Source organism: Polypterus senegalus, chromosome 12 (genome assembly GCF_016835505.1).
Source record: "Polypterus senegalus isolate Bchr_013 chromosome 12, ASM1683550v1, whole genome shotgun sequence".
NCBI lineage: Eukaryota > Metazoa > Chordata > Cladistia > Polypteriformes > Polypteridae > Polypterus > Polypterus senegalus.
This window is the reverse complement of record NC_053165.1, coordinates 28,039,416-28,063,119: the sequence shown is the minus strand read 5'-3', so window position 1 is coordinate 28,063,119 and position 23,704 is coordinate 28,039,416. Positions and strand designations below refer to the sequence as shown.

Below are 23,704 nucleotides of genomic sequence, written 5' to 3'. Positions count from 1 at the left end.
ACTAAATGGGTCTTCAATAAATGCAGTAACATATTTAACACTCTTTGCTTTGCTATAGTGGTTTTGTTTTTAGTACAATATTCTGTAAAACAAATTTGTGCCATTAACCTTCCACGTTACAAACTTATTAAGTATTACCTCAAATTACTTGTTGTGGAATATTTTTTTAACTCAGCTTTGCAAATTATGCAGGGATATATTTCCATTAAAATACTGGAACACAAATTGGGTAGAATGCAGGGCGAGTTGACACAAAGGTGAGGGGAGTTCTTTTGTAGTGGATACATGTATGAAAGATCATCTACACCAAGAATAAGTTCATATGAATCCATATTCAAAAACCGGTTAGATAAAAAAGTAAAAACTTGGGTTGATATGGGGTAGGAGAGTATCGAGAACAGAACATGATTCTTCTGCCACTAATTTTAGCTAGTAAGTAGAAAAACTGATCAGAGCTGTCTCTCTCTGATCCAGGAATTTTCCACTGCAAGTTACTGCTTGGAAGAATAGCCACTTCAAGTATTCCTGTCTAGGTAGATGAGCAGTTAGAAAATCACTAAACCATAACAGAAAAAAGACAGAATACAACAACAATCAAAACTATCCAGCGGTCGTATTACTGTTACTCATTGGGCCAAAACCACATGACAAAGTACTAATTGAACGATGAAAGTGAAGGCAGTTACTGCATGGGAGAAGTAGCTTAAAAATTGTCAATGGTCGCAGAAGCCAGTTTTGGGTTATCGAAGATCACATTCTCTGAGGCATCTGTCGCCTTAAGATGAACAGGCTAAAGAAGGAATGGTTCAGCCCAGCAGCATAGGCTCCTTTAATAGCATAGACCATAGCTTTTCTGGTCTGTGCTGAGAAAAAAAGTTAATAAGCTGAGCTTTGTATAAGTTGTACATTTTCTAATTATCCTAGGCAACAGTTTGACTATTAGTATAATTAAGGAATTTTAGAACAAATAGTCTTAGTTGAGACGAATCAAGACAAGAAAAGCAAATCTTGTGGCAACTCTCAGTGAGCATCAAAAATCTATGTAAGGAAGGGGAAGTACAGAGAGCTATAACTTACTGAAAAACTCAAGAACATGTTAACCTCAGCATTCTCATTTATACCCACAATGCTAAAGTTGTTTATTTAGATTTTTGTCCCTAACTAGCGTAACTCTGAACTCAGGAATGAAAAGTTCCAATCACCCCAGTTATTGAACTTTCTTGTTTTGCTAACCCCAAGGTGTTCAACAGCTTTCCAGAATTCTGTGAAAGTTTTTTCTGCTCCTCCTTAATGTCTGTTTGGTCAGGCTGCTGTCTTCAGAATCGGCTATCTCCTTGTGGGGAACATTCTTTTTTGGGCTAGATGTTTCAGAGTGAGCTTAACAAAATCCAAATAACATTTTAAATCAAGGGAATATGTAGTTTGAAAAATCATATAATGTGGATTAGGGGGCAAGAGACAGAGAAAGACGATGGCTCCAGGGAACTACCCTATCACATATCCATATACCACCAGGGGTCAAATGGTCTGGAGGTGAAAGAATTACAGGTGCAAAATATAAAAGAAATACAATAAAAGTATAGAAGCAAGACTCCATACAAGTCATAAAGTTCAAAAGATACAAGAAAAAATAAGACTCAAGAGAACTGGACACTGACTCAAGGTGAGGGCTAAAAAGCAACAATTAATGTGTACTTAAACATCAAACACCACTTATTCTCGTGATGTCTTGAAAACACTGCCTGTTGGTTGGACATAGTTGCACCTGAAAAGACAGTTAAAAAATCTTCTAGCATTGTTATACCATGGAAGACCCAAAGAGTGTATGATTTAAAGAGAACATGCCGTAGAGTTGAGCGTAAATGGAGGAAGACTAAACTAACTATCCACTATGAAATATTAAAAGTTAAAATAACAGAATACAATAACACTGTCCGTCTTGAGAGGCGCTGCTATTTCTCTAAGATTATAAATAACAATGCTAGTAATCCCAGAGTCTTATTCTTGACGATTGATCGTCTGCTAAACCCAGGTAACTCAAAGGAATGCCTCCTAAGTACTTCCAGTAAAACCTGTGAGGCTTTTGCTGTATTTTTCAACCAAAAAATGAATGATATTAGAAATAACACAGTATATCTCCCCAACACTAAGGATCCTCCAAAACCCCACCATTCCGTTATAAACAAATTAAACTCTTTCACTAGGATAGATTTACCTGATTTACAAAAAATAATATCTCAATTAAAACCCTCCACCTGCGTCCTTGACCCAATACCAACAAATTATTTCAAAGAAGTATTGGGTGTGCTAATTGATAATGTTCTTGACATAGTAAATTCGTCATTAGATACGGGGGTCTTCCCAGACTGTCTTAAGACTGCTGTAGTTAAACCCCTACTTAAGAAACATAATCTCACCCCTCGGCTCTTGAAAATTTTAGACCCATCTCTAACCTGCCTTTCTTAAGTAAAATTCTGGAGAAGGCAGTCATTATGCAGTTAAATGACCACCTCAATAAACATGCTATTCTTGATAAATTTCAGTCAGGTTTTAGAACAAATCACAGCACAGAAACTGCACTTGTTAAAGTAGTAAATGATTTGCGGGTGAATGCAGACAGAGGCCATTTATCTGTTCTCATCCTCTTAGATCTGAGTGCCGCATTTGACACCATTGATCATAAAATTCTTAGAAATCACCTTAGTCAATAGGTGGGCCTCTCTGGCAGTGTCTTAAATTGGTTTGAATCCTACCTGGCAGGGAGAAAATTCTTTGTTAGTTGTGGTAATTACAACTCAAAGACACATGATATCCAATATGGTGTTCCACAAGGCTCTATCCTGGGTCCGCTGTTATTCTCAATCTACATGCTTCCGTTAGGTCAGATTATCTCAGGGCACAACGTGAGCTACCACAGCTATGCTGATGACACACAGCTGTACTTATCAATAGCACCTGATGACCCTGATTCTCTTGATTCACTAACACAATGTCTGACTTGTATCTCAGAATGGATGAATAGTAACTTTCTCAAATTAAAGAGAAAACTGAAATCTTAGTGATTGGCAATAATGGATACAATGAGGCTATTAGAAATAAACTGGATACATTAGGATTAAAAGTCAAGACGGAGGTAAAAAGCTTAGGGGTAATTGTTGACTGTAATCTGAATTTTAAATCGCATATTAATCAGATCACTAGGACAGCATTTTTTCACTTAAGAAACATAAGTAAAGTTAGACCGCTTATATCACTGAAAGATGCTGAGAAATTAGTTCACGTGTTTGTATTCAGTCGACTAGATTACTGTAACGCACTCCTCTCAGGACTACCCAAAAAAGACATAAATCGTTTGCAACGAGTGCAGAATGCAGCTGCTAGAATCCTAACTAGGAAAAGAAAATCCAAGCACATTTCTCCAGTTTTAATGCCACTACACTGGTTACCTGTGTCATTCAGGATTGACTTTAAAATTCTGCTTATGGTTTATAAAGCCTTAAATAATCTCTCCCCATCTTATATATTGGAATGTCTGACACTTTATATTGCAAATCGTAACCTCAGATCCTCAACTGAGTATCTCCTTAGAATTCCAAGAACAAAACTTAAAAGTGGTGAGGCGGCCTTCTGCTGTTATGCACCTAAAATCTGGAATAGCCTGCCAATAGGAATTTGCCGGGCTGATACGGTGGAGCACTTTAAAAAACTGCAGAAAACACATTACTTTAACATGGCTTTCTCATAATTTCACTGTAATCAAAATCCTGATACTCTCTATCTCTAGCTCATTATAATAACTATTCATGGTGGCTCTAAAATCTGTACTAACCCCTACTCTATTTTCTGTTTCCTTTTCCGGTATCCTTTTGGTGGAACCCTAACTACAAAGAGGACTATTTCATTGATGTTAGGTAGAATGCCCAGAGGGGACTGGGTGGTCCCTTGGCCTGGAACTCCTGCAGATTTTATTTTTTTTCTCCAGCCGTCTGGAGTTTTTTTTTCAGTTTTTTCTGTCCACCCTGGCCATCGGACCTTACTCCTTTTCTATGTTAACTAATGTTGTCTTATCTTAATTTCTTATTTTGTCTTTTATTTTTCTTTTCTTCTATGTAAAGCACTTTGAGCTACTTTTTGTATGAAAATGTGCTATATAAATAAATGTTGTTGTTGGTTAAAACTTGGAGCAGGAACAAGGTGCAATCACATAATGAAAGAATGTTTGGAGTGTAAGAGACGGCTGGCAGCCCAGCCTAGCTGGAACGCCCAAGAAGTGGTAGGATGGGGAAAGGCAGCCTCTTTAGGGCACTGCTTCTGCCAGAATGCTAGATGGCAGCTTCCTGGAATTACAGCGGTGCCCCGGACTCCCATGGGGCACTATGGGACTTACAGTTCTTTTTTTCAGCCCTGTTGGGTACCGTGGGTGCCGCCAGGGTGTACTGTAAAAATGAGTTTAAGCCTAACCTGGAAGGGCTTACAGGCCACATGGGCAGAAGAACCGAAACACTTCTGGGTTGGCCACTATAAACAGTCTTTCCAGCCTCACAGCGAGGAGCCAGAGTTGGGTGGAAGGTAGACAAAGCTTATGGGAGGAGTAGAGGAGAAAAGACAGGAAAAGAAGATTAATTGTGTGTGCTGTGTATTGTTTACTTGTGGCAGTGGTGGTGGGAAACACTTTGTGAAGAGTTTCCTTAAAATAAAAAGCTCTTTGTGCTTTTAACTTGTGCCTGGTGTTTTGGGATTGAGGAGCAACAGTGCCCTCTAGTGGCCACAACAGAAATGTGAAAACATATCCCCCAATCAATATACAGTACTATACAGGTGTTTTTAAATACCATGCCCCCCAAAACTTAGGTGTATTACCAAGTTTAATAATTGGTTTTAAAATTATTTACATTAAAGCATTTCAGAAACCCTGATTTTTAATTTACTAAAAGCCTACCAAAAACAAATCTAAAATAAATAGCTATTTTAAAGACAGCTTGAAGACCCAAGACCCTAAGTATATTTACTATCTGCTTTATTGTTCCCAAATTTTACTTATTCACAATTAGAAAATTCCTCTTTCACACAAACAAAATTTACTTTAAATGCCTATTGTATAATGCAAAGAGTTATTATTATTACTACATTTTCATATGAAATAACAATCCATATCTTTTTACAAGTGACACTTGTGCAGAAATTAAGCTTTTGCACAACCAAAGAAGGACAAGTGAGCAGAAATTAAATGGATGGTCTAGTGGAGGCCTATAAAGGCCTCCCTTGTTTTTTAACATTTACCAGAAAGATCAACTTTGTAGATATTGCATATTATTTATTTATTTGTCAGACACTGCACATTACTTCACTAACAACAATTAAAAGAAAAAGTTTTAATTAAACGTATAGACATCATGAAAAATACATTTTCACAGTTATCAGCTACTAATTTCTAAAAGGACAAAAAAATTTTAAACACAAAATTGTTCTTGCATTTACATTTTAAGAGAAAGATAACTATTATTTCAACTGAAATTTTTCAAGCCTAAAGACTATGACATAACATAGACAGCACTGACCAGCCAGATATTGCCATTTACAGTTAGCTGGCATCATTACAAAACACATTTCGATTCATTATCAAGAAGGAAAAAGATGGATGATACCTTCTTTACAGGTGGAGACTGAGACGCTACAAAATTTATAATAAGCCTTTTTCTGCATTTCAGGGATGTGAAGAAGAAATTTTACAGTATTATGATCTCTGGTGCCTTAAAGGTATCCTGTTACTAAAGCTTTAGGCAAAAACATGTATTAAGCTTTTGTAAACACAGCTGATACTGCGTAAATATTTTGTGACATACATCAAAAATGCAATTCTTCCAATTTCTTTTTTGTGACAGTCTGATATATAAAAAAAACTTTAATGGGGATATGACCTGCAAGTCAATAGAAATGAGTGCATAATGTAAAATCACACTGTTATCGGAGCGTCCAAAAACAAAATGTGATCAATTAGAGAGGGAAAATATTTAATAAATTGTGTGAAATATGTTTTCGATCCAATGAAAATATTCCAACCACTTAATCATTTGCTTGATTTTTAAGACTACCTGCACAGTATAGAATGATTCACATTGCGAGTCCAAAGAGGATAAACAAAAATAAATAACTTACAGCTCTAAAACTATACAGTACACATCATCCGAGTGGAAGAAATCTAGTGTCTTTATCAAGCAGGGCTGAAAAGACACAAAACAAGATCCATGATTAATGTGACAAATTGAAAAAGTAGATACACAATAAGTAAAATACATAAAATCAGCAAATGTACAGCTTATAAACCATATAGCTAACATCAATAACGAATACAGTAATCCCTCCTCGATCGCGGGGGTTGCGTTCCAGACCCCCCCGCGATAGGTGAAAATCCGCGAAGTAGAAACCATATGTTTGTGTGGTTATTTTTGTATATTTTAAGCCCTTATAAACTCCCCCACACTGTTAACATTATTAGAGCCCTCTAGACATGAAATAACACCCTTTAGTCAAACGTTTAAACTGTGCTCCATTACAAGACAGAGATGGCAGTTCTTTCTCACAATTAAAAGAATGCAAACATATCTTATCTTCAAAGGAGCACCGTGAAGAGCAGATAATGTCAGAGAGAGCGCTCGCTAAGAAAAGCAAACAATCAAAAAATCAATACCTGCTTTTAAGTATACAGAAGCACCGCGATAAAGCGGCATTTTGTAGAGGAGCGTCCTATCTTCTAGGCAAACAGCCACTGTGTAAACAGCCCCCTCTGCTCACACCCCCTCCGTCAGGCAGAGAGAATGAGAGACAGAGAGAAGCAAACAAAACAAGCGCCACGCGGGAAGCATATCTTATAGCATTGAGGAGTTTTAGTTAATATGTAATACATGCTCTGATTGGGTAGCTTCTAAGCCATCCGCCAATAGCGTCCCTTATATGAAATCAACTGGGAAATCAAACTGAGGAAGCATGTAACCTAAATTAAAAGACCCATTGTCCGCAGAAAGCGGCGAATCAGCGAAAAATCCGTGATATATATTTAGATGTGCTTACATTTAAAATCCGCGATAGAGTGAAACCGCGAAAGTCAAAGCGATATAGCGAGGGATTACTGTATACACATTTGCTTTTAGAATAAAGTTTCCAGCAACAGATACCTATATATTTGAAATATTAAACTCAAGAATAAGCATGATGTGCAACATGATGTCGATGTGATCATTTGACTGGAGAATAAGACCTTAAACTACAAAGGTGTTGAATCAATAGCCTCCCACTTAATTAAGTGACTTATTAAGGTTCACTCAGTCTGCCTGTACTTCTCTCTCTCTCTCTCTCTCTCTCTATATATATATATATATATATATATATATTTACATCTACAGTGGTGTGAAAAACTATTTGCCCCCTTCCTGATTTCTTATTCTTTTGCATGTTTGTCACACAAAATGTTTCTGATCATCAAACACATTTAACCATTATACAAATATAACACAAGTAAACACAAAATGCAGTTTTTAAATGATGGTTTTTATTGTTTAGGAAGAAAAAAAATCCAAACCTACATGGCCCTGTGTGAAAAAGTAATTGCCCCTTGTTAAAAATAACCTAACTGTGGTGTATCACACCTGAGTTCAATTTCCGTAGCCACCCCAGGCCTGATTACTGCCACACCTGTTTCAATCAAGAAATCACTTAAATAGGAGCTGCCTGACACAGAGAAGTAGACCAAAAGCACCTCAAAAGCTAGACATCATGCCAAGATCCAAAGAAATTCAGGAACAAATGAGAACAGAAGTAATTGAGATCTATCAGTCTGGTAAAGGTTATAAAGCCATTTCTAAAGCTTTGGGACTCCAGCGAACCACAGTGAGAGCCATTATCCACAAATGGCAAAAACATGGAACAGTGGTGAACCTTCCCAGGAGTGGCCGGCCGACCAAAATTACCCCAAGAGCGCAGAGACGACTCATCCGAGAGGTCACAAAAGACCCCAGGACAACATCTAAAGAACTGCAGGCCTCACTTGCCTCAATTAAGGTCAGTGTTCACGACTCCACCATAAGAAAGAGACTGGACAAAAACAGCCTGCATGGCAGATTTCCAAGACGCAAACCATTGTTAAGCAAAAAGAACATTAGGGCCCGTCTCAATTTTGCTAAGAAACATCTCAATGATTGCCAAGACTTTTGGGAAAATACCTTGTGGACCGATGAGACAAAAATTGAACTTTTTGGAAGGCAAATGTCCCGTTACATCTGGCGTAAAAGGAACACAGCATTTCAGAAAAAGAACATCATACCAACAGTAAAATATGGTGGTGGTAGTGTGATGGTCTGGGGTTGTTTTGCTGCTTCAGAACCTGGAAGGCTTGCTGTGATAGATGGAACCATGAATTCTACTGTCTACCAAAAAATCCTGAAGGAGAATGTCCGCCATCTGTTCGTCAACTCAAGCTGAAGCGATCTTGGGTGCTGCAACAGGACAATGACCCAAAACACACCAGCAAATCCACCTCTGAATGGCTGAAGAAAAACAAAATGAAGACTTTGGAGTGGCCTAGTCAAAGTCCTGACCTGAATCCAATTGAGATGCTATGGCATGACCTTAAAAAGGCGGTTCATGCTAGAAAACCCTCAAATAAAGCTGAATTACAACAATTCTGCAAAGATGAGTGGGCCAAAATTCCTCCAGAGCGCTGTAAAAGACTCATTGCAAGTTATCGCAAACGCTTGATTGCAGTTATTGCTGCTAAGGGTGGCCCAGCCAGTTATTAGGTTCAGGGGGCAATTACTTTTTCACACAGGGCCATGTCGTTTTGGATTTATTTTTCTCCCTAAATAATAAAAACCATCATTTAAAAACTGCATTTTGTGTTTACTTGTGTTATATTTGACTAATGGTTAAATGTGTTTGATGATCAGAAACATTTGGTGTGACAAACATGCAAAAGAATAAGAAATCAGGAAGGGGGAAAATAGTTTTTCACACCACTGTATGTATGTATGTATGTATGTATGTATGTATGTGTATATATATATATATATATATATATATATATAATATGTACATAGATCACTGTGAAAACTCAAGTAATATCTTATGTACTGTCATAAAAGGTTGCCAATTTGTTTTTTGTCCTTTGATCAGCAATACAGCTTTTGCAGTAAGGCACTGCAACTTGCCAAACACACAAACAATCACCAGGTGCACTCTTTTATATGGATGCCTCATCAGTTTACCTTTAAAAAATGTGTTAATTCAAAGCTTAGGTTACAGCAAGACAATGGCTACACTTAATTTTCTGTGCATGCCGTAATGCTTCAGATTTAATCACAACCAAGAAAAAGGGCCATTGGCATGTTGCAAGCAGGCACATCATGCGTTAGTGTTGCCAGACGATATGGATTTAGACATGTCAGTTGTCTGAATTGCAGGCAACATTTCAGAAAACTGGCAGGACAGAGGACGATGCAAAATATAATTACCATTGAGTGACCAACACTTCATACTGGTCATCTGAGGCATTGGTGCAGATTTGCCTCCTGTTCTGCTGCTGAAGCTGCTGTCAGATACAATGTTCACATCAGTGACATGACAGTGAGGCACATGCTCCATTCCTCTGGCCTTAAAGCGAAATGACCTGTCTGAGAAGTTCTCTGCTCCTACTTTATACATGACCTGACCCAATATCAAAACAATACCAGGTAACACATACAATGTGGTCACAGCTGTTGAAGAATGCTGGCATACAAATGCTACTTAGTGCTGCTTTCTCTCCTGAACGTATACCCAAACAGCACCTTTGGGATGTCCTGGTAGGCAATATCCAAACACCTGACCTTCTGGCTGTTAGTGGCAAACAACCTTTTCATGCCCATCTGGAGAAATGGGACGACACTCTACAAATGCAAATGTAAATGTTCATTGGTTCTATGGGCCAGAGATTTCAAGCAGAAGTGGCTGCAAGAGGCGTTCACCCAAGACACTAACAGGAAAAATGTTATCGCTTTCCTATTGTTTTTGTTGCTTTACTGTTTGGTTTCTGAATTATTCTAAATTGCTTATAGATACACAACTGATATTGTTTGCTTATGTAATTTGACAATACAGTCCAATAGTAAAGTAGAATTTTGTTTTTTCCCCATCAGCATATATACATATTTGTAAAATTTATTATGTTGGATACAGATGTCTGTCGATATAAAGTATGATTAAAAAAGTTAAACCCAAAAGCAGTAATTAGCACAAAGGTCAAATTAAGCTTTGCCTCTCTTTGTTTACTTTGACTAACTTAATGTAGTTCTATTTTATAATTTAATGCATAAATATAAAAAAAATACACATTTAGAATGCAAATAAAATAATTATCTACTTACGTACATGGTCTATTTTCTTCAGGATTCTAATTTCCCTCTCAGCTGCAGAAACTAATGCCTGTGAAAAATACCACATGACCATAAATAAAGTAAATAAAAGGATAAGTTTATCATAGATCTAATATCTCACATAAAAAAAATGTGTGCCATTTTTTAAACCGCCAAATCTCTCATTATTACTTCAAGTATCCTGCAATATACAGAGATATTAAATTATAAAATTGCTTTTGTGTTCCAAAAAAGAAAGAAATGTAACAGCTGTGTCAGTGGTTAAATGAAATGAGGAATTGGCACATCTTGTTTTATTGCACAGAAGCAATAGCTTTCCAAACATTTGTATAAGTCACACAATATTCATATTACAAAGTGTTTAACAAGGGAAAAAATGAAAGAATAAGAAAAGTACAAATAATTGCAAAAGTAAATGACAAAAAGCAAGTGGCCTGCTGCTATCATAGAGCACAGACATTTTAGAATTAGAAAACACATAATGCAGTTGGATAAACAATCTTTAACAAATTAAATCGGAAAGACAGAATTGTTAAATGGTGCTATGAAAACAGATCCATTTTTATAAGTTGTTAATTTTTCCATTTTCAAGGCAAGATTAAAGCACTGCAGGATTTCCTTCTTTAATTAGGAAGGACTGGCAGTCACTACTGGCAAAATCAATGCGTATGCATACCACCTTCTGAATTAATGCAGGAAGAAAAATGCAAGAATAAAAAACACTACTGACATTTTCTGTACTTTAACAATTGCAATACAGGTATTGCAAATATTGCAATTGTTGAAAAGTATCAGTCTTAAAGATTGCATACACAGCAAGGTAGTTGCTTTTCTCTGCCACCCACTGACCCCAAGGTTAAGGCAACAAGATAAATCTTTGGTTAGCTTTGGTGTGGTGCTTCACAATTCTTTAGTACTGAGCTTGATTTTCTGCATGCATATATATGCTTGTAGTTTGCATATTTCTTTCATATATGTGTAACTTTTCGGGACCCTGGTTTACTTTAATATTCTAAAGGCATATGTTACATGTTGACTGACAACTCAAAAATGGCCCAATATGTGCATGCAACAGTTACGGTCATCAGTTTGTTTCATAGCTCCCCAAGGCCTGTAACATAATAAGTAGGTTTACGAGACAGATATATTTTAAAAATATGAGTATTAGCATTTTATAAAAACAAGTTTATATAAATAAAATCAATGAAAGAATATTTTAATAATTAAGTAATCAAGAGTTGTCAACCTTCAAAGCAAAAATATATATGGTCTTTTTGATTAACAGGTCTTAGCCATTAGGCAGGCTCCTGTCCTTCATTGTCATGAACAGCAGAGGTTTAACTACTTTATTAGAACAAGAACAGTTTGAATTGTATTCCCTTTTTTCAATCCCCTTCATAAAATACAAGATTTTCGTTTTTTGTTTTTTTTAAAAAAGACTGAAGAAATTGTACTGACCCCGGTGGGTGGAAACTGTTTTCTGCTGATGACCTTCAAGGCAACTTTTCTGTAATTAGATTTTTCGAATGCAAGCTTCACCTCACCGCATACACCGCTAAAAAGATAGAATAAAAAGCACAGTTAAACAGCTCTCATTGTTCAATCGTTGCCATCTAGTGGATGAATTAAAGAAATGAAAATTGAAAGCATACACTTTATCAAGTGTATAGGGATATAATAAAGTAGTGTAAGTACTACACTAAAAATTTAAGGCTAACTTTAAACATGTAAGTAAAACATCTCAGCTGTCCAATATTTTCTTGATATCTTTGTAGTATTCTGCTGAATTGTCTATCCTGAAGATTACAAATGTAAATATTTTGAAAACTATGATTCATCTGACAACTATAATGTCTTACTGATCAGTTTGTACGTTATAATGAAACCTTGAAGTTAATGCAATAATTAAAAGTATAAATCTGATCATTTGGCTAAAAGATTATTACTACATCATTATTATTATACATTGGTTAATGCCTTCAAGGCAATTACAAACATGAGGATACAATACAAATGTATGTATACATTTTTCACAACTGATGTAAATTTGTGGTCATTTATGGTCACTCAGTTTGTGGCAGGCAGAAATGAAAATGCCAACTTTCTCATTTAAGATTCAGTGCTGTAGCCAAGCCACTGCTACCATTCTCCTTATAAATCAAAAAAGTTCTAAAACATCTCAAAACATGTTATGCTGCTACTTTTATTTTAACATTGCATAATTTTGGAACCTTTTGCCTTTTAGTGTGAAACTGCACATATTTTTATGTTAAAGGTTTAATTTACTTATTTTTGTAAATTGCAGATACTCATTTTAAGAAGAATGTAAAAGGCAAAAGACCAATTTACATATAAAAACTTTTTAGCAAAGATAGTTGATTCTTCTACATGTTCCATTTGTATTGCATAGTATTTCAAAATACATAAATGCTGCCCATGCATGTTAAAATACTATTACTAAGTATTTTTAAAGCAACAATGAGATGCTAAAAAGCAATTTAATGTTGTTAAAGGAGGAAGAGAGTTTTAGTAAATAAGATGAAAAGCACACTTCAACGAAATTTTTTCTTACCTTCCAATTTTATTGGAAACTACGTACTTCTTTTTAAACTCTTCTGGAAGATTTGTTGTTTCATCATCATCAGCAGTAAGATTGGAAAACACAAATACTAAACAAGATAATATAAATATTTTTATAAACCAAAAACATTACAAAATTTAGTATGCTTTTATTAACTTTCTTCTTACTGCAAAGAAACTCACAAGTAAATTTAATCACACTGTGAATTGTTTTTAGCGATTCTTCACATTTACAATGTACCTCCGATCTTACTAGTTCTTTTCTTTAGTAGGTTATTGCTCCACATCTGCACTCGGTGAAGATCGCTACACAAAAATAAACTCAAATGAATTGAACTGAATCTTCCACCAGAAATTTAAATTTACTACCATAAGCTCAAGCAAGGATAAAAGGGTTAAAACTCCACTTTACCCTTTAACATAAGCTACTGTTCCAAGTGTGAAAAACTGTTATTTCATATAGAAGGTGCTTGATGTCAAAACTAAATTTTGGACCCTGCATCATTTACGTTAAGGTATCTCTTCATTCTTTATTTGGCTACCAAGCATATTATTAGCTTTTTGATTGCCAATCATAATTGTTACCCTAAAACATTGGAAAATAAATTGATTGGTAATACCAAAAACAGAACATACTTGATATGGATATGTTACACTAATTATTGTTTGTTTAAATGTAGCACTTCAGTGGCAAAAGGAGAAAAAGGTATTTTTTACAACATACACTGAAGCTCCCAGTTGAATGCAAGATTTTCCTAAGCAGCTTATGCAGAAGCCTCTTAAACAGCTGCACAAACATAAAATTATTCTTGATGTGGTTTGACAAAACTGTACAAATGAAAAATAGAAGCTCTGAAAGTATTGTTTGATGAAGCAGAGTATGACAGTATTAACAGTTACATAAAATGTTCTGTCTATAGGGCTCTGAAATACTGCAAAGAATGTGTACATTCTTTATAAAAAAGCTGCAACTAAACACGTTGAGTATTTTTCTGCCACACATTTCCTTGGTGCCTATCCTTGTAGTAATTATTGTCAAGGTCAAACAGGAAAAAACGCATGTGCAGTTTACAAAATGCTAATAATCCTGATACACGTCTGTACAACAGTAAAGGTCTCCTGGATCCTCATCCTAGGATGATTCGCACCTACTGGGAAAGATTTGCAAGACTAGGTTTGCCATTCCAGATTATTTGTGATGATTTGGCAACATTAAATTTTCAAAACAGCAAAGTGACTACATCATAGCACACAGAGCAGCCCATTAAAATGCAGGCAGTATGAGTAGAAATGCAATAAAAGTAAATTAAATCCAAAGAAGTCATTATGAAGAAGAGTTATTAATGCAGTGGGACTTGGAGCTCGGTCACCTTTATTGTGAGGGAAAGATAATGACAACTCTGCCTTATTGACCAGTGGGACCTTGCATCCTTTACCAATAAGCTGACCATTCAAAAAGGTACCATTGCCACTGTGGTCTTCAATGTATGGAAGGTCATTAACCTGAGTGGGCAAAAAAAAAATGGTTCATTAAAGTGCTGGAATAGAACACCTCAATAATTAGTTTCCAATTGTATTTTTTAAAACAAAGAAAAATGACATGGCTGTCACAGAAAGAACAATGCTATAGCACTGCATCACTAGATGAAGGGGTACATATGTGTGCTGTGAAGATGACATGTATCATACGCATAAAATATCTTGGAAAAAAAATGAAAGGGCTTTCAGAAGAATATTTGCCGAGATTTATCATGTAAATGTGTTATAAATGTGTTATTAGTTGAGAGAATGTGTTATGAGCCTGGTTCCTCAGTATATACCTATAACTGAAAAATAACTGTGTGATATTGTGATTTGTGAGCATGGTTTTTGTTGCTTATGTTTAGCATACATGCAGTTTTTTTTACTGAATAAAGTAGAACATATATCTTTTCCAGCAGCTGTAACAAACTACAGTAAGGGCTGTAAATGAAGGTTAGTAATTGGATCAGGTGTCCTGCTCCAGTCTGATAGAAGAAGGCAGAATGGTCTTAAGACAGCCAAACCCATACAGGGCATTGGTAAGTAGCTCACTGCATATGCTGCATTTCTTAAAATACAAATTCCTTTGGAGCATGTACGCCCATTGGACACAACACCTACTACTCTGCTTGTAGGTGCCACTAGACAAATATTACTATTATTATCTAACAGAAACCTTTAGCCAAGGTAAATTATAAAATTAGACTACAATACAACTGTTTATACATACCTTGTACTACAGGAGTACAGGAATGTCAAATGACAAGCCCAGATCCAAATAGTGAGTCTACAGTAAGGACTGAACTGGCAACCTTGTGGTTTAAAATGCAGTACATAAGCCACTATCGTACATGGCCTGACAAAAATGCCTTTCATCATTTAATTTATGTTAGCTTAACAGATCTGCCTTTCTTCAAAATGTTTGCAGGAAACTGCATGTGTACCCTTGTCCATTTTTTAAAGACCATACAATGTCAAAAATTCACAGCTCGAAGAAATGTACATGATTTTGCAAACCAAAAAAAAATCTAAAAATATTATGCATATTTTATAAACAAACTACATGCACCTTCTTCTTAAGTGTACCATGAGATTTGCAGGTAGAGGTTTGTCAGTATGCTGTTTTTCATTTTCAAATAATTAAAAAAAGTAAACACACAAATAATCAAAAATATCAATAGTAGTACTGCCGTTCTGTGATGGTTTGGATAAAGTAGTATTTTGTTTTTTTGGTGAATTTTTTTTTTTTTACATTAAATTGAAAACAAAATAAAAGAAGATGTACAAAAATAAACAAACATGAGAAAAAAACCCAACCCACCCTATCCCAGCCTGAGTAAAGGAAAGCAAATACTTTAACATAACCCAATCATCAGAAAAGAGTAGGGTAAAAGGAACAAAACCAAAGCCACAGTGACAAAGTGAAAATGAGCATCAGTTAACAGAAAAGAGAGGCTGCAAACTGGGATTTAAACAATTGCTGGATGCATCATTAACCCATGATGCAGATAACCCATAAAGGATTAAATTGCAAAAGGAAGAAATCCAACTATCCACCATAACAGACTCCGGTGCCTTCAAGCTGGAGGCAAGAATTAGTTTGGCTAACAAAGTACCAAGACAGGAAATTTTGCATTAAGAGGGTTTAAGTTAAAGTATAGAAAGGTTCAACAATAGAAAAATGTTAGGCTACATGGGAATGCACAAAGAAAGAGCAAAAAATAACTGGTGACATCTGTTTGTCAAAATACAAAATACAGAGTGGTGCAAGAATATGTGGAGAAAACAGCCAGGTACACCAAGAAGAAATAATTGTCAAGACCCATCACATGACAGAAGTATGATACAGTCTGTGTAGGATTTAAAAATACATATGTTGATAGTTGGGATTTCTGGAACAATACCAAACTTAGGAGAAAATGGTGTTCCATGAATTTTCAAATTTGATATTTGAACAAATGATGTTAATGCATTTTTATTTAAAACTGTGAGACTTTATTTAAGAAAACAGTGCATGTTTTTCTTAAAAATAGTAGCCTACAGAATATGCACACAGTACATTTTCAATTTCAACATACAGTGTGATTTTCTTTACTTGCGACAAACAATACAACTTTATATTTAAGCACTACAAATTAATTATAAACGTTGTACCCCAGATATGGAAGTTGAGGCTGATGACAAGAAGCAGAGATCATCAACTGAGCAAAAGCATGAAGGTGATTATTTTAAGAATGTCCATGAATGGCTCATAGTTTTAGAATTATATGACTACATTTTTGAAACAATATCAACAAATAGCACCTTTTAAGCTTTCCGTCATCCCTTTATTGTTTGATGTGATAAACCAAAATTTCTAATACTTTGAAGTATGGGCTATGTTGCAGAGCTACATTACGAATAAAACTGGTGTATGATGAACCTCTGTGATTGTTACAAGGTAGCAATTCAGTAAACATACAACAGTCTAGGCCAGTAAGCTTAACATGCATCACAGAAAAATTAATGGAAGGAATTATTAAAGATAAGATTGAGCAACACTCGGCAAGAACAGGAGTTTTTCAGAACAGTCAGCATGGGTTCAGAAGAGGAAGGTCGTGTTTTACGAACATGCTGGAATTCTATGAGAAGGCAGCAAAACGATATGATCAAAGTGGAGCATATGATATTATTTATCTTGACTTTCAGAAAGCATTTGATAAGGTGCCACATGAGAGGTTGGGCATCAAACTAAAAGAAGTGGGAGTTCAGGGTGATGTTTGTAGATGGGTGCAGAATTGGCTTAGACACAGGAAGCAGAGGGTGATGGCGAGAGGAACTTCATCAGAATTGGCCAATGTTAATAGTGGTGTTCCACAGGGGTCAGTGCTAGGGCCGCTGCTATTTTTAACATATATAAATGATTTAGATAGGAATATAAGTAACAAGCTAGTTAAGTATGCAGATGATACCAAGATAGGTGGATTAGCAGATAATTTGGAGTCCGTTATATCATTACCGAAGGACTTCAGATAGCATGCAGGCTTGGGCAGATTTGTGGCAGATGAAATTTAATGTCGGTAAATGTAAACTGTTACACATAAGGAGTAAAAATGTTAGGTCTGAATACACAATGGGAGGTCGGAAAATTGAGAGTTCACCTTATGAGAAGGATTCAGGAGTCATAGTGGACTCTAAGCTATTGACTTCCCGACAGTGTTCAGAAGCCATTAAGAAGGCAAACAGAATGTCAGGTTATATAGTACGATGTGTGGAGTACAAGTCCAAGGAGGTTCTGCTCAAACTTTTATAACACAATGGTGAGGTCTCATCTGTAGTACTGTGTGCAGTTTTGGTATCCAGGCTACAAAAAGAACATAGCACTAGAAAAGGCCCAGAGAAGAACAACTAGGCTGATTCCAGGGCTACAAGGGTTGACTTATGAGGAAAGATTAAAACAGCTGAGCCTATACAGATTAAGCAAAAGAACATTAACAGGTGACATGACTGAAGTGTTTAAAATTATGAAGGGAATTAGTACATTGGATTGAGACTGTTATTTTAAAATGAGTTCATCAAGAACACGGGGACACAGTTGGAACATTTTGCACAAAGATCTTGAGCATACATTGTTCTTCTCTCTCTTGTTAAATTAACCCTAGCCTGAATGAATCTATTAATGTTTTACATTTAAGATTTCTCATTTAAAGATTTACCAATGTTGTTTCTTGTCCTAGTGTGTATATAAACACAGGAAACGCTAGTTTCTGTATTACATCTTGCCTGAAGAGGGGGCCTGAGTTGCTTCAAAAGCTTGCATAATGTAACCTTTTTAGTTAGCCAATAAAAGGTGTCACTTTGCTTGGCTTTTTTTCTGCACAAACATTAGGAAGTTTTTCATTATACAAAGAACGATAGACACTTGGAATAAGCTACACAGTAAAACTTTAGGGACTTTCAAAACTCGACTTGGTGTTGTTTTGGTGGAAATAAGTGGATAGGATTGGTGAATGTGGAAGAATAATTTTAGGGTAACATAGCATTCATCTTAAAGAAATAGCATAGCATTTCGGACACCAGATAAAGGTCAAGTGAACAACAAAATGTACACTGAAATATAAGAATTGGTTTAGGAAAAATACTTAGATGGTCAAGTAAATAAAGAATGTACTAGAAGAAAGGTTGATGTAATATACAAAATGTACTGAAGGATGACTAAGAAATCAGCAGATGTCCTGTAACAACAGAATGGACAGTTGTTATATGCACAGAAATTTCAGGAAAAAGACAGGACTCACAGTAAGACAATGTCAATAAATTTCAGAGTTCTGAGTGAACTGGTTAATTAATGGCTGACATCTGTTACTTACCTTCATTATTCGGAAGTGCTTTTTGCTATAATTCTGATAATATTCAGTGTTGACTAGTGACGGAGTATTAAAAGAATAATCACAGTTTCTGTCTCTTCCAAACCAATATTCATCATTGACACAGTCTATCAGAAAAAAAAAAAAACACTTCTTTATTAGATATACTTGATAAAAAAAAAATCATTTTCTTAAATATTCAGATACTGCCTCAGTCTGAACACTTAAAAGTAGACTGAATGCTTGTTATTCTATCTTGGCCTATTTCTGCCTAGGCTACTGATGTAACTGCTCATTCTGTAACTGTATTGCTTTCATCACTTGCTGTTCAATTTCCCATTGCCAATATATGTACAAACACACATATAGTATATAACTGATTGTAATCTTTTTTTTTTTTTTGTATTTCACAACTTTCTTGATACCTTCCCTGCCTCAGAAATTAGTTATGGGAACTTATTAATTCACAAGTGTCTTTGTATCCCCAAAACGAATGTTAGTATACCATTCAAGAACTTCCCATTTACTGGCACAGGCCTCTCTGTTGACTATCTATATATAAAATCTTTTGCTTATTACACATTCACTGATTGAGTTATCTTGTTTTATTTTCCCCTATATCAGGCAGACTAAACTATTTTTCCTCTCTACAGGTAATGGTGGTAAAATGTTGAGCTGGATACTGTATATCTAGTCAGCCTGTAGCAATCTGTGAATCGTTACATTATTACATGTACTGCATTTAAATTTAAGTTCACATAACCTGAGCTAAAGACCCAATAGCATTCACTAAAGATCACACCACTAAAATCATCCCAAATAATCCCAAAACATTGAAACTTGGAAATGTCATCTTATTTAAGGTATGAGTCAAATTAAAAGCAGAAACTGGTTTGACCAAAAACCTGCAACTACATACGGGAACAAAAGGACTGAACTTAAAACCCTAATGCAGCCTACTTAATTTGATAAGGAGCTGGTAGTGTCTGATCTGCGGTAGTAAATTAAAGGGTAACAAACAATAACAAACCAATGACAAACAGAATGACACAATTTTAAATGTACATGTAGATTAAATGATATACAGCATTTTCTAGCAAATATAAAGGGGACTAGAATATAACAGATTAATGTTAATATAAGATAATCAAACTGGTATTAATAATAATATGAACAACCAGACTATGAATAATTGTTAAAACTGCAATCAACATGATCATAAACTACAAGAGAAAAGAAAAATTTACCAAAGCAGTGAAATCCTTTACCAACAGCCCAGAGGCGACCCCAGACTGGTGGCAACTCTTCAGGAATGCTGGCTAAATCCTGAGTGGGAATGGTGTCTGCCGAGCTGTGTGTCAAAGAGCCTGAAGAGGTTGAAGACTGGCTAGATGTTTGAGGTCCGCTGGATGAAGAACTGGAGCCACCCTGTGACTGTGACTGTGTCTGTGGCTGAGACTCACTAGAGCTCGGCTCATGTGACATAGTGTCCCCTGCATAAAAGCATGAATTCAAAACATAAATACAACAAATTAAAAACAAGGAGTAAAACTGGTGTCTACTAATTTTAATTATTGCAAATTCAATTTCATTTGTTTCAACTTCATCAAATCAAATTCAAAGCCTATGGCTTTAATACGGAAGATGCAAGTACAAGCATTTTGTTTTCCATTTAGAAGGCTTTAAAAGATACCTAAAAATAAGCCAGCTAAAGAAGAGAAAATATAATTAAAATGTCAAAGATCTCTTTATTTACTTTAGTAAATAAGGTACACATGAAGTTCACACTCTAGTGTAACCTGGTAAAGATGTTTACATGCCAATTGTTATATTTCTCACATACAGAATGGATAAGCTCCATATTTGTCTCCTTTTGGAAGTTTCATTTTACTACAATAAGCTCAACAATTGTTAAAACCAATAGGTTTATATGACTATTATTTTCATGGGTACATAGTACTGGTAAATTCTTACTTGGATGTACTAATCATCATGCAATATTTCACCATGATGAGCAAGTACGGAGGTTTATATAGGGTACTACCTCAATCTGTATTGTTTTAAATATATAATACGGCAAAATGATAAAAAAAAGAATGATTATGGAAAGACAATTAAGATACTGTCTTGCCCCAGATGTTCGAAGTTTAATACTTTGCGAACTACAAAGTGAAATTCTGCCCATTGTATACGTAACAATATGCTTTCCATCCTCTCAATTACAGTAATTTGCTTGATCTCAATGCAATACATTATAATAGCAAATATCAAGCACATAACAAAGTAGATCAAATGAGCATGTAAGGTTCTGCCAGGCATAGTTTCAAGGATACTATGTAAAACAGAACAAAGTATTTGTTTAAATTATGCGGTTACAGGTAATGGCTAGTTGGTGCACAGAGTCTATCAACTGCTAAATCTTGATTGGTTTACTTGTATTATGCAAAATGCAATGGTTATTTTACAAATATAACGTATCTCTGATATGTATTACATAAAACATTACTAAATATAAAGGCTCTGCCATAACGTAATATACATAGAACTTATCAGTTAATTAGTTCTTGTACTATTTAGGCATATAGTTCATTATTTTATTTTCAGCACATTACCTTTAAAAATTGTTGACACACATCTTCTGAGTCACAGCTGACAGCAGAAAATTATTAATCCACAATACAGTTTGCATTCCATCATCTCTTCACCACAGCTTTATGTATTTTACCCTAACATTTATGTTTTTATCATTATTAGGAACAAGACACAGATTTTTTAGGAAGTAACAAGACAACCAATCACACAGACAGATGAGAATGTGCAAACTGTGTTGGGGCTGCCACACCATCTGGTATTTGTTTTTATCTTGTGCCTGTCATTACCTGTAAAGGCTCAAACACCTGCAACAATGAAATGACTTAAACAAACCCAAACATGGATGTATATTAGGAACATTAAACATCCATTTTCAAGCCGACTTAATGCAGTCGCACAGTAAGACCTGACGTGCGATCAACCATTGCAGGATGCATGCAAACCCAAACTCAGTCAGTCGCACCAGGCCAATTTAAAGTCGTCCATGAGGGGAGGACCAAAAGTTCAAATGAAGAAATGACTGCAGTAGAACTTTTTCCTCTGTTGAAATTTAAAGCTCCATTTACTAACACTTCTCATTGCAGTAACCTTCTATGTCAGTGCATTTCTTCATGCGATGAATTCATTTTTGAATACATTGTTGAGAATCTTCTTTTTTCAAAATCCAGAGCTCTTGTTTGACTGTTTTGATGAGCTCTTCTTGGCCCTGAAATGGCTTCCCATGCAGTGGTGATTTGACTTTTGGAAACAGTCAGAAGTCTTAAGATGCCAGATCTGAGAAGTACGGAGGAACGCCAACCAAGTTGATGCCAGAGTCTTTGATGATGTCCAGTGTCTTCTTGGAACAGTGTGCTGGCATATTATTGAGGTGAAGGAAGAAGCTGGCAAGCAGCAGTTTTGGAGTAATCTCTCTGTACCAGGGTCAAGCAACATCCCATGCAGGTGTCTGATGTCACTGTCAACCTTCAAATGGGATCACTTCCACAAGGCCATCATGACAGAAGAAGATGGTGAAAATGACATACGTTGTTAACTTCACCCGCTGTGCTTTGACAACAGGTGCCTGGCTTTTCTGGGTCCACACACCATGGGCTGTTGCTTGGTCTAAAAGTTTATTGTGTAGAATCAAATCTCATCTCCATGCACCAGTTTCTTGAACTATAGCAATTTTCCATCTGTAAAATCCCCGAGAAACTTACATCAGAACCTGACTCGATATCCCTTTCTTTTTGTGCTGAATAAGGTGTAATCCAACCACTCAAGAAAATGGAAACTTCTATTACAGGAAGGGACATACAAGGGTGAAAAATTACATTGGCATACAAACTTTATGACACTAAAATTCTTAAAATGATTGGTTGGTCCCTTGTTTAACCTAAAATGCAAGTTTCTGGAAGGAAAACAGAAGTAACCAAAAAATGGCACTGATAAAGGGAGATCATGCAAACTCCAGTATCTGATTCAGGATTTGGGCTCTGGACAGCACTTAATGAAATCACAATAATAGTTGCATGTTTTTTTTCCAGTCATCATCATACCTTAACTCCAATGAAAACCAGTTTCACATTGCACCATGGTGAAATGTACACAGCATACCTATACACTCAGAATAAAATATTTTACTCATCCTTCATAGATAGATACTTTATTAATCCCAAGGGGAAATTCACAGCAGCAGTACACTGATTAAAAAAAAATCTTGCCTTGATTCACACAAAGTTTTGAAATAGGGCAAGAATAAAGACAAATAACTCGCAGCTAAATAAGTATTTATTTTTCATTAAAGAACTAGGAGTGGCTACAGAAAGAATAGAATTCCCCATCAAGTTCTACAAACCTTGCATGACGACATCTGTTGGTCATCTGTAGTTACATTTGTCATCTGCTAGACCTAAACTTTGCTAGGCAGGTGAGAACCAACGCTTTTCAAAACATACGTGATCCCCTTTTTGTTAAATCGCTTCCAAAGCGAGATCAGAGAAAGAAACAAAATGGAAAAAGAAATGTTCTATTTTTATCATGCAAAACCTATAGCTGAAATGGCTTTATGCTACTCCACACTCGTTCACTTAACATATACTGTACGTCTTTGACAAACAAGTAGAAACTTACAGAACACCCTTGTAAAAGGGCCTATTGAGGGACTCCGGTAAACCTATCCAGTAACCTACATCACACGTGCCATGCTTATGCGCAGGTAACACTCCTAGAAAAGGGCATGGGGTGGAGAAAGAGGGTCGAGACTGTCTAGTGCATGTTTTC

General features: G+C 35.8%; 1 protein-coding gene across 2 annotated transcripts in view; it reads right to left on the bottom strand.

Moving 5' to 3' along the window:
- Positions 1-23,704, bottom strand: part of chek2 (checkpoint kinase 2) — a 48,603-nt gene that overhangs the window by 24,461 nt on the left and 438 nt on the right. The window contains exons 1-8 of one of the 2 annotated variants that reach the window (XM_039770407.1): positions 23,280-23,449; positions 20,098-20,343; positions 18,854-18,978; positions 14,354-14,486; positions 12,976-13,072; positions 11,862-11,958; positions 10,399-10,452; positions 6,157-6,221 (exon numbers count right to left, since the gene is read on the bottom strand). In XM_039770407.1, coding sequence (XP_039626341.1) covers positions 6,157-6,221; positions 10,399-10,452; positions 11,862-11,958; positions 12,976-13,072; positions 14,354-14,486; positions 18,854-18,978; positions 20,098-20,343; positions 23,280-23,286 — 824 coding nt within the window. In that variant the 5' untranslated portion in view covers positions 23,287-23,449. Of the gene's footprint in view, positions 1-6,156; positions 6,222-10,398; positions 10,453-11,861; positions 11,959-12,975; positions 13,073-14,353; positions 14,487-18,853; positions 18,979-20,097; positions 20,344-23,279; positions 23,450-23,704 lie in introns of those variants that run through there. The other variant, XM_039770409.1, reaches the window with a different exon arrangement.